Consider the following 16,610-nt stretch of genomic DNA (forward strand, 5'->3'; position numbering starts at 1 on the left):
CAATGTTAAGTGAAATGTTCTCTTCCCACAAAACTACATAATAAAATGAGCCAAGCGTAACCTGCTAGCAAAATTAAGAATAATAATGGCCCAAATGTAAACTCCCCACAAAATTACGGGATGATGATTGATCATAAACTTCACAATAATATTAATTAAATAATGAAGCATCAACTGAATGTAACATGTGAACAGCAATAATTTAACCTGATAAATCTTACAAGGGCAGCAACGCTGACCTTCGGCCCTGTGAAATAATTAAACCTGAATAGAGAAACCAAAATTCTTACCTCAGTAAAACTGCATCTATATCTGCTCTTATTTTTCGGCACAGCTCCGTGCAATGCTGGCCCATATTTAATTTTGATTCTTGGAGGGAATGCATGGGAAATATTATTTAACTTGAAATGAATCTTTTTGTTTAAAACAGTTACTTTAAAAGAAAATTATTATTGGGGCAATTCTTGAACAAATTAATTACAATTAACATAAGTTATTAGCTGAGCGCAATGCTGCTTCATTACCTTCGATAACAATATACCTCGTCCTGAATCGTGACCAGAGATGCAAGGAGAGCACGCCGCCGACCCATGTCGACGCCCGCTCAGTACAACCGTCCACTCGCTACAACTACTGCCGACAGAATGCCACTCGCAACTGACTACTCCCTCTGCCGAATCCACAAACACTACTGAACTCTCGCGCGGTCAAGCGCAGACTAGCAACGATAAATAACTCTCTGGTCAGAGATTCTGTCATGCCTCGCCATCGCTGGTAATGAATACATATGAAACGTACGCGTTTCATAACCCTCCACTGGGGGGGCAAAAATTTGGCAGCGATGGTGAGTCATTTGGACTTGCCATGAGCAACAAATTTTTTCTTAACTAACTAACTTTACAAACAGAGAATATACAGATGTAGAACATGAAGTAAATATGGTGCACATGCACCGAGTACAAATCATACGTAAGTACAAAACATATTAACAAATGACATAAGTGCACATGCACTGAAAAATTCTTCAAAGTTTTCACAACAAATAGACATAATGAGTACAAATCTCTTGACAAATGACCTAAGTGCACATGTACTCTAGTTCAGAACATATCAGCAAATCAAAAAAATGTACATACAATGAGTAGAAATCATGTTAGAAAAATGACAAAGGTGCACACGCACTGAAGTAGTGAACATATCAGGAAATCACAAATGTATAGGCAACGAGTACAAATCATATTGAGAAATGATAAAAGTGCACAGGCACTGAAGTTCAGTACAAAACATATTAACAAATGGGAGAAGTGCACACACACTGTAGTTCAGAACATATCAGCAAAGCAAAAAAATGTATTGGTCATGAATACAAATCATATTAGCAAAACATGATTTTCACTATGTTACACGAATAGGGTAGGAAAGGGAACGATTGCATCATGGTTGTAGCACTTTAGGTTGCACGCAGCTGCACTGAAAGTCCATATCTTTTGTAACATCCCCACCGAAATTTTAAATGACAATATTATTTAAGAATGCTAATGGACATTGCGCTAAGTGTAACCTCCCCACAAAAATTTTAAATGACAATATTATATAGAAATGGAGCCAAGAAGCAATATCGTCCCCTCAGAAATATTTAAATAAAAAATATAATAATAAGTGGGACCCAAGAATAACCTCCCTGCAATGAAATGTACTGACAAAGGCAACAAAAATGTGAAAAATTAGCAATCTGACCCAAGTATAACTTCCTCACAAAAAAAATGAAAGTCAATTCAGTGATAAAAAATCTCAGTGATAATGATAATTCAATTAAACCGAAATATCGGTCTTTGGCCCTGTGCAAAAATCAGAATTAAATTCTTACCTCATTGTAACTGCTAGTCAAATTTCTGCTCTTATTCTTGCGCATGGCTTGGAGGAACTGCATTGCAAATAATAATATTTTTTTTTATTATTATTTAACTGAAAACTGAAACTTTTCTTTAAGGGAAGTGGAACGAAATAGTTACTTCAATTAAATAAAATGTTTATGTAAAATTGCTTTTGAAATCAATATTATTATTGGGGGCACTTGTTGAAAATTAATTACAATAAATAAACTTTACATTATCTGATGATTATCTTAAGTAACAGTATACCTCATTCAGCATCTTGACCAGTGTTGCCGACAGACTACATCACACAACCGCACTGGGCTGCTACTACTGACCGACTGCTCTGCATGACGACTACTCGCGTACTGCTGGATGCAACTGAACAGAGCTACTGCAACTCGCGTACTGCTCTACATGACGGCTACTAGCGAACTGCACGCAACACTCGCGCGGTCAAGCGCATACTAACCACGATAATAGGCTCTCTGGTCAAAGATTTTAACATGCCTCACCATCGCTGCTACGTTACATACGTGTTTCACTTTCTACTGTAGCACAACACCAAGTGAAACAATCTGAAGTTCTTTTCCCAGAAGTATTTATCAGCGTACCCAAGACACTGAAATGTCGTAGTAATATTCCATGTTGTCATTTTGGCAGTGCATTAGGTTCACCAAACAGTGGGACCATTATAACATCTCCATCGCTCAAGGTGGTGGACAGCATGTCGTGTCAACACTACGTCCTTGTAAGGTACACCAACGTAGAATTAGTGCAAAAACCAAATATACTGCTCCATGATCAAGAGGATATACAGGACAAACGGATATTGCAGTAATTCAGGGTAGTTACGCCAGAAGGTGAAGGACATTAAGTCACATACTAGTCTTCACTGAGAATTACATCAGTAGTTTGCGGCACTCATTGCCCAGTTATTGAACATTTCTGTACCATGTATGTAGTATTACAGAACAATGTTCATAAATTAGCGTTTTACAGAGAACATTGGCACTCTATTCCTAATTACAAATCATCAGAAGTCATTACTGAAAACAGGAGGTAGTCAATAACATAGTATTACAGAATAATGTTCATAATTAATCATTGGTCATCTCAATACAGTAATCAGTAGCATTCATTTCCCAGTTACAAAGCATTATTATTATACTGTAACTATTAGTCAAAGTCTGTGGTTGGAAAACATCATTTTGTATTACTCATACTCTTTTAAATTGGTAGCATTATTTGGGACCGGTAATACTTTCCTTTTTTTTGTGTTAGCAATGCATTGCGTTGGGTAATTACAGGGGAAAGAAAAAAAATTGCTTTTGGATTGTTGCTGTAAATGAAAATGTGTAACGTCCTTTGTCATGAGTCAGCTGTAGCAAGATTATGAAACAACTAGAGTATATGTAATCACCTTCATAAATGACATAGACTTAATGAACAACTGCTTATAGCACATTAATTTCATAAATAATTTCTCCTGCAAAATATACAAAAATGGATTATTAAACTGAAAGAAGAAACGCATTTTATGCTGAAAAGTGGTGAACTTGGAATTAACAGGTAATGAAATGTGTATAAAATTGTGTTCCATAGCTGTCCCTTCCAAAACCTTCAGTCATCATACTATGCAATATAATACCTACTGTCAAAACGAACTGCAACAAATACTTAAATAATTACATAGCATAAATAGATAACTTCAACAATATCCTCATCTGTAAAGAAAAAAACTTCATTATCCATCACTTCATTATCTATATTATCATAACTCCATTATTATCATCACCTGTAAAGAAAAACTTCATTATCCATAGTAGCATATTCTTCATCATTATTCATCAGCATTCATTATCATCTACAAAAAAAATCACTTCATTACTCATTATACAACTATTCCTTATCTCTAGCATATTTCATCACTAAAACTAACATGTGTAGTTCTGTCTGACAGCCTGCATCAATCGCCTTGTATTCTGAAAGAAAAAATTAGTTAAGACTGTTATTCTACGATGTGTATAGTATATTCTTGTTAATGCTTGTTAATCCTGATCCATTTACTCTTCCTCATAGGGTTTGCATCTTCTTTCGGACATTCCGAAGGTGAAATTCCCATTTTGTTTAATTTATTTCTTTCACGCATCATTTCTCTCTGAAATTGATGAACAAAGATTAATGTCTTGCATTTACATCACATACTCACTAAATAATGACTGGTTTATGGTAACATAATTAAGCATACAGCATAACATGACAAAAAACGTAATATGTCCAAAAACATAGACAGTGTTCAGATGCAAAAATGTACACAGAATATCACAAAGCAGCAGCAAAAAAAATGTAAAACAGTCACGATGTTGAGATATCATAGGGCAAAAATGTCAAAGTCAACTGGTGTGTGTTATATCTTAACTATTTCACAGTGCATACAAACAAAACATGAAAACAATCATACATACATAAAAAAATGATGACAAGAAATGTGACCTTCTTTGTGTTCAGCTTGTATGTTGTGTAGTTAATAGAGGCGAGAATTAAAGACTTTAATAGAGAAAAAATTTGATAAAATTAATATATCACTAGATAGAATTGCATAATTATTCGTAACATACGTAATTTTATCTGCAAAATGTGCACTGTCTGATGTGTAACGACAAGAAAAGCGACCTGCTAACCTTACCTTGCCGGGCACTTGCCAAGAAAAAATACGATAATCATCAGTAAGTAGTCACATACATATAATTGCATAAGTGATCATAAAATTAGCAAATGGCATTATAGCATGTTAAATCATAAAGTATCTTCATTCAATAAAAGGTTTGACGTTTGACCAGTGGTGGTTTCCTTTCGATTTTCTGGTTCTCAAAGGGTGAGGAATGCTGCGAATTCGATATGGACCTGCGTATAGAAGCTCAAATTTACTGCATCTACTCTTTCCTTTGTTGGATAAATAGTGTGTACGTACTAATATTTTTTGTCCAATGTGGAAGTCACGGCGTGTACAAACCTGTTTTTGCTGCCTTCTCCGGCGCTCTGCGGCACGTTTGATGTTGTTCAGCGCAATGTCAATTATTTCATGGTGTCGTAGTCGACGAGATGTAGGAAATGTTACTAATTCTTTAATTTTGTTAGGTGGTTCAGCATTTTTCAGTATTACAGACGGAGATAGCATAGTGGATTCATTTGGTATGGAATTAATTACATCTTGGAATGAGTGTATGTGTGTGTCCCAGTCAATATGTCTTTTGTGGCAGTATATTCTACACAGTTTACCAATTTCTTTCATTAATCGCTCACAAGGATTCGAAGAAGCATGGTACCTGGATATATAGATCGGAGAAATGTTTCTAGCTCGTAACATACGTGTCCATATAGCAGATCGAAATTGTGATCCATTGTCGGAAATTACTTTCATCACATGCCCTACATGAAATAGAAAATGTTTTACAAATGCTTTCGAAACAGTTTTAGCAGTAGCTTTGCGTAACGGAGTGAAGGTAACAAATTTTGAAGTGAGTTCAACAGCGACAAAGATGTAGCAAAAACCTCTATTAGTTCTGGGAATCGGACCAAAAATGTCTACAGCGGCCATGTGTCTTAATTTAACAGGTACAATGGGATATAATGGAGGAATATGTGAAGTCGTGTCTGACTTAGCTTTCTGGCAGATTTTACATGACGCTAAAACTCGTCGTATACGTTTCTCCATGTTGACAAAATAACAGTTCTGTCTCAGTATAAGAAAACATTTTCTACCTCCGTAATGTGCATAACTTAAATGAGTATCCAGATTAATTTGTTAACAAGTTCATCAGGAATGCATAATAACCAATTGTTGTCTTGTAATGACGACGAAATAAAATTTTCAAATGCAACTTGTTGAATGTACATGACGCTGAAATTTGCTTTGCAGAAGTTGGTTGCAATGTCTTGCTGATTGTTGCCGAGAGAACGAGATAGTGCGTCTGCTACAACATTTTGTGTGCCGGGAATGTGAACAATTGTGAAATTAAATTCCTGTAAATAAAGCTTCCATCTACTTAGTCTGTCGTGTGTGAATTTAGCCGAAAGTAAAAATTGTATCGCTCTGTGGTCTGTGTAAACGGTGGTGTGTCTTCCATAAAGAAAATGCCTAAATCTCGTAAAAGCCCAAACAACACATAATGTTTCCAGTTCTGTAACGGAATAATTTCGTTCAGCAGGTGACAAAATGGGACTTGCAAATGCGATGTTTTTAATTACTGTAGAGCCATCTTCTTCAATTTCCTGGAAAATATGTACGCCTAATGCAGTGTTAGAACTGTCGGTGGCAATGTAAAAATTTCTGGTAAGATCTGGGTGCGATAAAAGTGGTGCATTCAACAAGGCGTGTTTCAAATAACATTCTCATGAACAAGATTCTGCGTGTCAAAATTATTGCTTGCGTTACTGGAATATACAACCTGTACTGAAATTAATCAAATTCTATCTGGAGTGTTATTATTTTCAGGAGGATTCTGTGGCATTTCGACTATTTGAACTGTTCTGTTATTTCTTCCTGACGTATTACGCTATGGATGACATCTACTGTCGGGTTCATTCGTGAGAATATATTGTTGCTGATCATTTTGCTGCTGGTAAGACCGACTGTTATTAAACGTATGTTGAAAATTGTGGTCATTATTTTTACGTCTGTCGTGATAGTCATTCCTATACGGTGCATTGCGATAGGGATTGAAATACTGTGTTTTCTGCACGTAGTTATTTCCTTGTTGCTTTGCGTTACTATTTGTTGGAGCTGAGACTATACGTGCACGCGGCGAAACATTAAAGCTTGGTTGACCTTGTAGACTGCATTGTTGGTTAGGTATGCTAACCGGCTGACTTTCATGCTGTTGTGGTGAAAAACGTCTATTGTTACCAAAGTGCGTTTGCGACTGCTTAAAATTTTGTGCATACTGATGATTAAAATTTTATCTGATATCAAAATTACGCTGGTAGTTCTGGAGTGCCTAATGAAAATTGTCACTTCCGGTAAAATTTGTCTTATCGGGTTTTCATTAGTCATTTTTCTTAATTCTAGATAGAGCAATAGTTAAAGAGCTGTTTTGATAGATATAAAGGATAGTAGAAGAGAAGGCAGCAGTGCAGAAAACTAAAGATGAAACAGCACTACTACAGCTCGGGGCCCTATGCACGCTACGGCACATATTCATTAAAGCGTAATGAATCCCCGAGGTCAATTACGCGCTGCAAATAAACTTCAGCTTTTGTGTTACAGGCAATGGCGGTAAAAATTCAGAAACAAATTGCTGTATCCATGCTAATTGTTTCTTCATTACAGGCAATGCTATTGAAAGTACAAAAATAAATTGTCGTATACAGTTCAAAGCGTGTACCTGTGCTCTGTCATTATTAAGTTCCTTACACGTGAGGCAATACTGACCTTACGACTTATCTTAGAAGAAAGATTAAGGAAAGGCAAACCTACGTTTCTAGCATTTGTAGACTTAGAGAAAGCTTTTGACAACGTTGACTGGAATACTCTCTTTCAAATTCTAAAGGTGGCAGGGGTAAAATACAGGGAGCGAAAGGCTATTTACAATTTGTACAGAAACCAGATGGCAGTTATAAGAGTCGAGGGACATGAAAGGGAAGCAGTGGTTGGGAAGGGAGTAAGACAGGGTTGTAGCCTCTCCCAGATGTTGTTCAATCTGTATATTGAGCAAGCAGTAAAGGAAACAACAGAAAAATTTGGAGTAGGTATTAAAATTCATGGAGAAGAAATAAAAACTTTGAGGTTCGCCGATGACATTGTAATTCTGTCAGAGACATCAAAGGACTTGGAAGAGCAGTTGAATGGAATGGACAGTGTCTTGAAAGGAGGATATAAGATGAACATCAACAAAAGCAAAACAAGGATAATGGAATGTAGTCTAATTAAGTCGGGTGATGCTGAGGGAATTAGATTAGGAAATGAGGCACTTAAAGTAGTAAAGGAGTTTTGCTATTTGGGGAGCAAAATAACTGATGATGGTCGAAGTAGAGAGGATATAAAATGTAGGCTGGCAATGGCAAGGAAAGCGTTTCTGAAGAAGAGAAATTTGTTAACATCCAGTATAGGTTTAAGTGTCAGGAAGTCATTTCTGAAAGTATTCGTATGGAGTGTAGCCATGTATGGAAGTGAAACATGGACGATAAATAGTTTGGACGGGAAGAGAATAGAAGCTTTCGAAATGTGGCGCTACAGAAGAATGCTGAAGATTAGATGGGTAGATTACATAACTAATGAGGAAGTATTGAATAGGATTGGGGAGAAGAGAAGTTTGTGGCACAACTTGACCATCGGTTGGTAGGACATGTTCTGAGGCATCAAGGGATCACCAATTTAGTATTGGAGGGCAGCGTGGAGGGTAAAAATCGTAGAGGGAGACCAAGAGATGAGTACACTAAGCAGATTCAGAAGGATGTAGGTTGCAGTAGGTACTGGGAGATGAAAAAGCTTGCACAGGATAGAGTAGCATGGAGAGCTGCATCAAACCAGTCTCAGGACTGAAGACCACAACAACAACAACATTTTCTTACGGATAAAAATTGCTCGTAACCTACGTTCTCGTCTCTGAATTTGTGAACAGGTTCAGGTTTGTGTGAGAATCTATTTGTCTGTGTCATTTCGGATTTCAAGTCGCGTAGCTTTTCGGATTTTAAGTCGTGTAGTCTCTGTAAATTGCTTAAGTTACACTGTCTGTGTGAGTGTGAAAAATGTTCGGAATTCGCCGTATGCTGTGACATGTGATTAACTGAAATAATTTTTAACTCAGTTACTTCTTGCTGTAAACTTGACAATTTTCTACGTAATGTGTTATTAGACGAATCGATCTCATTGATTGTCTGCTGTAAATTTTGGAATTCAGGTGTGTTTGGTTAAACAAAATCGGTGCAGTATCGTCTGATTTGTTGTCATTATTACTTTCGATAACATCAATACGACTGGACAATTCATCATATTTTTCAGTCAGTATTTTTACCTGATCATCGTTTTTAGTGTCAGAAGTATTAATCTGTTTTTGTAATTTACGTGTGGTTTCGTTCAATTTTTTAACGTCAGCTTTGATGACATCGGAATTCTGTGTTAGTTCTATTGTTCGAATCTGTCTGTCACTGTCTGATTATCTACTGTGTGTGTATCTGTTTTTGATTTAAGATCAGAAATTTCATCACGTAATTCTGTGTTCAACTGTTTGATGGTATTAATTTCGTCGGACACTGTAGCAATATTGTTGTCTACGTATGTTTTTGCTTTCGCGAACAATTTACGTTTGTCTTCCTGCTTCTGTGCAGTAATTGTTTCCATGACTTGTCGTTTTACTTTATTCTGATCCTGTATAAATTTGCGGAAACGCGTATCACTGTTTTGTAGGTGAAGATTAAAACGTTCGTCAATTTGAGTGTTCTGTTGGTCGAATTTCGGGTCTATCTTCACATCCATTGTGCGCGAAAGTTCTGCTGTCATTAACTTAAACTCGTCGCGTAATTGTTTTGCCTTCTCAGAACATTGTTTACCGACTGCACTAATTTCGTCTCTAAGTGATTCTGTTGCAGCTGTTTGCATATCCCTTAATTCTTGAGCAACAGATCTAATTTCCTCACTACTTTTCCTAGCACAAGTCTCAATTTCCTCACGTAATTGTTCCTTAGAATCATGACACTGCGCGGCAACGGCTCTTATCTGTTCACTAAGCTGTCTGGAATTGTTGCCTAATTTTTCATTAAGGTGTTTGTTCTGTTAACTAAGTTGTTTGAAATTTTCGTCTTGTCTTTCATCCGACTGTTTGGAATTGATGTCTAACTTTTCACTAAGTTGTTGTTTAAGATCTTCGCTCAGTTGTTTGGAATTGTTTTCTAGTTGTTTGAATTTTTCATCAAATCGTTGTAGCAATAGTCCCACAATTTGATCCAAGCCAATATTACCTACTCTATTCTCTGTGCTGTTTGATGACGTGCCTGCAATTGTCACGTTTTGTGTAACCACTTGGTTATTCCGTGATTCTTGGAAATGTTTGCCAGTCGGGTGAGCACTGTTAGTCACCACACCGGAATCAAATAAATCCGTCCTACTTTGAGTATCCTGTAAATTTTCTTTAGAAAAATTTATCTGTTCGTCACGTAAATCCTGCAAACCGGGTGTTTCAAGCTGGGCAGCGCTCATTGCAACAGAACGCCCCGCGTCATCAATTGTCGTTAAATTAAGAGACGACACAATTGAATTTGTCCGTTCATCACTAAGATCAAAATCAACATTAGTGGTCGGTACACACTGATTGTCCGTAATTGAAAGATTATCATCATAATACTGCATGTCGCAACTACTATCGGTCAAGTTGTTTAACTTGGTTATTTCACTCATTATACCTCGCGATGTACTATTAACAGTTTTTCGCGGCATTTTTACACCAATCACAATTATTCAATAATGAAACAAAGACAATACAAAATGCAACAAACACAAATACAACAAAGAGCAACAAATTGCCGATGATCTGTGGAAGAAAGTGACAAAGTTAGTAAAAGCGTTGCGCCAAATGCTAATTATATTTAAGTAAAAACGATCAGATATCTGACTACTTCTCAAAAGATTCTCAAAGAAATACGATCCTGGTCCGGATGGCGCCAAGTGTAACCTCCCCGCACAAAATAATAAAAGTCAATGATAGTGAAATTGTAACCTCCAGGCAAGAATATGAAAGTCAGTGTTAAGTGAAATGTTCTCTTCCCACAAAATTGCATAATAAAATGAGCCAAGCGTAACCTGCTTGCAAAATTAAGAATAATAATGGCCCAAATGTAAACTCCCCACAAAATTACGGGATGATGATTGATCATAAACTTCACAATAATATTAATTAAATAATGAAGCATCAACTGAATGTAACATGTGAACAGCAATAATTTAACCTGATAAATCTTACAAGGGCAGCAACGCTGACCTTCGGCCCTGTGAAATAATTAAACCTGAATAGAGAAACCAAAATTCTTACCTCAGTAAAACAGCATCTATATCTGCTCATATTTTTCGGCACAGCTCCGTGCAATGCTGGCCCATATTTAATTTTGATTCTTGGAGGGAATGCATGGGAAATATTATTTAACTTGAAATGAATCTTTTTGTTTAAAACAGTTACTTTAAAAGAAAATTATTATTGGGACAATTCTTGAACAAATTAATTACAATTAACATATGTTATTAGCTGAGCGCAATGCTGCTTCATTACCTTCGATAACAATATACCTCGTCCTGAATCGTGACCAGAGATGCAAGGAGAGCACGCCGCCGACCCATGTCGACGCCCGCTCAGTACAACCGTCCACTCGCTACTACTACTGCCGACAGAGTGCCACTCGCAACTGACTACTCCCTCTGCCGAATCCACAAACACTACTGAACTCTCGCGCGGTCAAGCGCAGACTAGCAACGATAAATAACTCTCTGGTCAGAGATTCTGTCATGCCTCGCCATCGCTGGTAATGAATACATATGAAACGTACGCGTTTCATGTTTGGTGGAGATTTCCATCAAGTACTACCCGTCGTTGGACATGGCAACAGAATTGCCATAGTTGAAACTAAAGTTAAAGAATCACTCCTATTTTCTCACATTAAAACTCATAAGTTAATTTAAAGTATCACGGCAAATTGGGTAGCGGTGACTTAGAAAATCAAACAGATTACTTCAATGAAGCGTTCAAAATTCTTGAACGTTGTTATTGCAATGACGATAGTTTTATTACCACCATATTCAGGGCCAAAGAAACAACGAGCAAAATCTTTCGTATTCTATTCAACTGCGTTCTGTGTCCAAGAAAATGACGACTGTACAGCAATTAATGAATATGTCATTTCCAATTCGTTGCCAGGAAAGGCAAAGATTTACCTCTGTTCTGATTCTGTCCAATTTAAGGAAATAAATAACATCCAATTGTACCCCAAGGAATTCTTGAACTCTTTAAATTGAACCTAATCAGTTGTTTTTAAAGCTTTAACAGCAGAAAGAAATCCTATCGCTGATCAGGGACTAATTAGTGGTGCAAGATGTCACTTATTCGAGTTCATCATCACTGCTAAATTAATTGACTCCGATAAAACTGTGCTCATATCCTGCATTAACCTCACACCTTCTGAACCAACCATGCCTTTCCAAATGATAAGAAAACAATTCCCAATAAAAGGATGCTTCGCTCTGACCATTAACAAAGCACGAGGTCAGACGCTTCGAAGAGCGGGATTGATTTGATCAGAACCTGTTCTTTCGCATGGACAATTATACGTGGCTTTTTCACGAGTTTGCGTATTCAGTAATGCTTATGTTTGTGCTAAAGGCACGTGTAGCCAAAAAGTAAACGGTGATCACATTATGACTGTTAAGATTGGTTTTGTACTAAAGTCACATATAGTGAAAAAGTAAACGATGTTCACATCAAGGCTGCTTAGTTTGGTTTAAAAGAAGTTTTTAAAATGATGAAATTTAAAAAAATGAAATTAATCTGAGAAAGACAATATCTGTTTACATATGTTTTACAGTTATCCGTATTGTACATAATGAAATCGATGTTTTACGACGAGAGTACACTGAAGTTACAAGCGACTTGCACATATACAGATGGCCGTAGTATAGTGTACACAAGGTACAGAAGGGCAGTGCACTGAGGGGGCTGTGATTTGCACTCAGGTGATTTTCGAAAGGTTTTCGAAGTGATTATGGCCAAACGAGTTGAATTAACAGACGTTGAATGCGGAATGATAGAGACAGACGCATGGGACATTCCATATCGGAAATCGTTTGGGAATCCACTGTTTCAAGAGTGTGCTGAGAACACAAAAGTTCAGGCATAACCTCTCACCATGGAAACGCAGTGGCCGACGGGCTTCGCTTAACGATCGACAGCAGCAGCGTTTGCGTAGCGTTGCCAGTGGTAACAGACAAGGAACACTGAGTGGAATAACGCACAAATCGAGGTGGTACATACGATTAACGTATCCGTGTCTATAGCGCTGCGAAATTGGGCTTTAATGGGTTATGGCAGCTGACGATCGATGCCAGTGCCTTTACTAACATCTCGACATCGCCTGTAGCACCAGTCCTGGGCTCGTGACCGTATCGATTGGATCCTAGACGACTGGAAAGCCGTGGCCTGGTGAGATGAGTCCTGATTTCACTTGGTAAGAGCTGACGGAAGGGTTCGAGAGTGGCGGAGACTCCACGAAGCCATGGAGCCAAGTTATCAACAAGGCGATGTGCACGCTGGTGGTAGCTCCACAATGGTGCAGACTGTGTTTGCATAGAACAGACGGTGTCCTCTGGTCCAGCTGAACAGCTCATTGACTGGAAATAATAATGTTGGGCTACTTGGTGTCTTTAGTTCCCAAATATGTCACCGACTCTAATTGTTCGTGACTTGTTTGAAGAACATTGTGGACATTTCGAGCGAATAATCTGGTCATTTACATCGCGCGACACGAAGCCATCGAACATTTATGGGACGTTATCGAAAGGTTAGTTCGTACACAAAACCCTGCACTGGCAACACTTTCGCAATAATGGACTGCTGTAGAGGCAACATGGCTCAGTATCTCTTCAGGGACTTCCAACGACGTGTTGGGACCATACTACGTCGAGTTCCTGCACTTTCCCTGCAAAAAGAGATCCGACATGATATTAGGAAATATCCCATGACTTTTGTCACATCTGTGTAATATTTGCTTTCACTGCTCACAACATAACATCTTTTATTAATAATATTTCCATTTACTTATTTGTCCATAACTGTATTACCTATAGTAATAGACTGCGAGTTATTCGCACAGGAACTAGTGCTCTATACTACAGAAACGGTTAGCTATGCGTTCATGTGAATGTGTTCATATCTGTAAGCACCGCGCGTGCTCGTGTGTGTACGTGTGTGTGTGTGTGTGTGTGTGTGTGTGTGTGTGTGTGTGTGTGTGTGTGCAGAGTCAAAATCTCATTTAGGTACAAATCCTGTATAATAATTTGTTTACCTATTCACTGTTTCCACAGATGTCTTCATCATCCACTGAACACAAATGACACCGTGACACTAATTCGGTTGCAGGTATGTTCGTTGGGCCGTTGGTGTCGATGGCTTCGACAGGCGCCATGTGTGAGACGGCGGCGGGGTGGCCTCTGGCCTTCTACGTGATCGGCGGCGCCGGTGTGCTTTGGTGCCTGCCATGGTTCCTGATGATTACCGACACGCCAGCGAAACACCCACGCATAGACCCAACAGAGCGTCGCTACATCGAGGCTACTATCAAGTCGAGTGCCAAGGTAACGCCTCACAGCTCAGACAAATTTCTCCCGTCCAGACTGAATTGGTAGCTCTCACCAGAGTGTCAACTGAAATGTTTCATCAAAGAATAAAACTGTTCCCCTAATCGATGTCAGTTAGTTAGTTACATGTTTCCGTTTATCGAAATGATGTCGAATGAGTCAGTTTACAGGATATGTATACCTGACTAATGTAAACATACAGTAAATGTCCCACTTATGCAACTACGCTTAAAAATAGTTTTTTTAACAGGCTACCAGTTTTAAAATAAAAATTCGTCAGTGGAATACAGGGCGTTGTCCAGAAGACTTTACTTTAGGTTGGACTGAAATAATGTGTAATAAAGGTCATTTTTCCTCTAATATTGTAAGTATGCACATTACTATTCTTCTCAAATTGTGATGGATTATATAAGAAGAATTTCGTTAACGAATATACGTATTGTTATGAAGTACCTCCTCGAAGAGTTACCTACAAGATAGCAGCGGGTAAACACCAGAAATTATTCTTCCTGCTCGTTTTCCTGTTACATTACCATAAGGCTCAGCTGACAAGAGTAAACCAGGTGTTTGATTCCAGAACAGGAATACAATTTTTCAAACTCTGAGGAAACATAATTGCAATGTACTTATCGCTCTAGCACGAAAGATTTGTTCTGTAGCTTACGGCACAGCAATGTTCTACTCTGTCGAGGATTATTCCCACCAAGTGTGATGCAGAACTTCTAAGACGTATTGAAACCTCAAATTTTGAATGGAGTCGTGAAGTATGACTACATACTTCAGTCAACCATCTCTCATTAAAGACGAAAGTCCTGGTTCTAGTTCCGGCGTAATACCCATACTGTTGTATTTTACTTTCCATGCAGTTTACAGTAGGTTACACTACATGGATCAGGTTAGGTGGCTAATCAAATATGTGATCAAATTTTTGGACATATCGAGTCTTACTACGACTACGATTACCATTAAACCTATAGAATTTGGTTAGGCGTGTCGGAGTTTTATATAAACTGATAATCCTCCATTTCAGACTACAATCGGTTGTGTAATAAATACTGTTTCCTCTGAACGGCTGAGCGATACAATGATGATATTAAAAAAAAAAAAAAAAACAGAATTAAAATTATTAGACTCTGCATCTGATTGAACACTGTGTTTCCTAAGTCCTTCGTATTTTTGAACATGTAATGGTACCCAACGAGGAAAGTGACGTACCCTGTGGGGTACAATGCATTTCAGGTGATTTCCTATGAGAACCACAAATAAGTTATTTCTGAGTTGTTGATAAAATCACGCAAAATGCGACCCAGACTCTATTTTTTCTCTTGTTATCAGTGTATACAAAGCTCTGAGGAGAAATACACATAATAATACAGATTAACATATGCCCCAAATATCACGCTCAACATATTAAGCTCAATCTATATAAATAAAAACGTAAGGGTTCGTTTGTTCAGAATCATATATATCCGAAAGTTCTTCACCGAATGCTTTGAAATTTTGACACAATGTTACATTCGGATAAGCGCGAGTTTTTAAATATCTATTTTTTTAAATATATGCAATATATTAATAAATATATAACGTATAAAAGGCAAACGCATTTACCATAATATTGAAAAGTTCTTCACAGATTTATTTCAAACTTTACACAATAATCTAATGAAGATTGGGACGGACGAAGGCTATCATCGAAAGAAGAAAAATAAGTCCAATAAACATGAGTCCAAAAATGTATACTTTCTGAGATCAGTAAAAAAGGACCTGGAAATACATAAGTTCTGTGATAAACACATGTTCACAGGTGGTATTCAAACTGGTGTCCAATCATGACAATGCACCGCTCTTCCCTCCGGCATAAAGAATGATGCACCCTTTGAAGTATACCCGGTTGTTGTACTTGCTGTCACGCATTGAAGATGCGACCCTGTAGTGTACGCACATCGTTGACTGGCGTGACGTGCGCCAATTACTTGAAGTATCCCCATAACCAAAAGTCGAGGGGATTGTCCATACGTTGATTGAGAATCGGTGTTGATGACCTCTTTCCTGAATTGCATGGGGATCTACATGTGCCCACACATGCTGGTTATGGAAATTCACAAAACCCTCTCATATGAACCATGCCTCATCGGTAAATAAAATCTTGTATATGAACAGTGGATCTACGACACACTTCTGCAACAGCCATTGACAGAACCGCCGTCTGCCTTGATGATCCTGTAGCCTCAGGGCTGAACTCGCTTTAGATAATATGGATACAGCAACTGTTCGTGAAGTACCCCCCAGATAAAAGAGACAGACCTTCTGCTGCTGTCAACCGTCGTTACTGGTCCCAGGGATTTCTTTCACCAAACGTAGCACACACTCCTCCACGCCAGACGTGCAGACTGTGCGAGGCC

The 16,610-nt window shown here is 38.1% G+C and overlaps 1 protein-coding gene across 1 annotated transcript in view; it reads left to right on the forward strand.

Moving 5' to 3' along the window:
* Window positions 1-16,610, forward strand: part of LOC124607011 (sialin-like) — a 140,638-nt gene that overhangs the window by 68,024 nt on the left and 56,004 nt on the right. The window contains exon 5 of the mRNA XM_047139165.1: window positions 13,991-14,205. Coding sequence (XP_046995121.1) covers window positions 13,991-14,205 — 215 coding nt within the window. The remainder of the gene's footprint in view (window positions 1-13,990; window positions 14,206-16,610) is intronic.

This window comes from Schistocerca americana, chromosome 3, assembly GCF_021461395.2.
Source record: "Schistocerca americana isolate TAMUIC-IGC-003095 chromosome 3, iqSchAmer2.1, whole genome shotgun sequence".
NCBI lineage: Eukaryota > Metazoa > Arthropoda > Insecta > Orthoptera > Acrididae > Schistocerca > Schistocerca americana.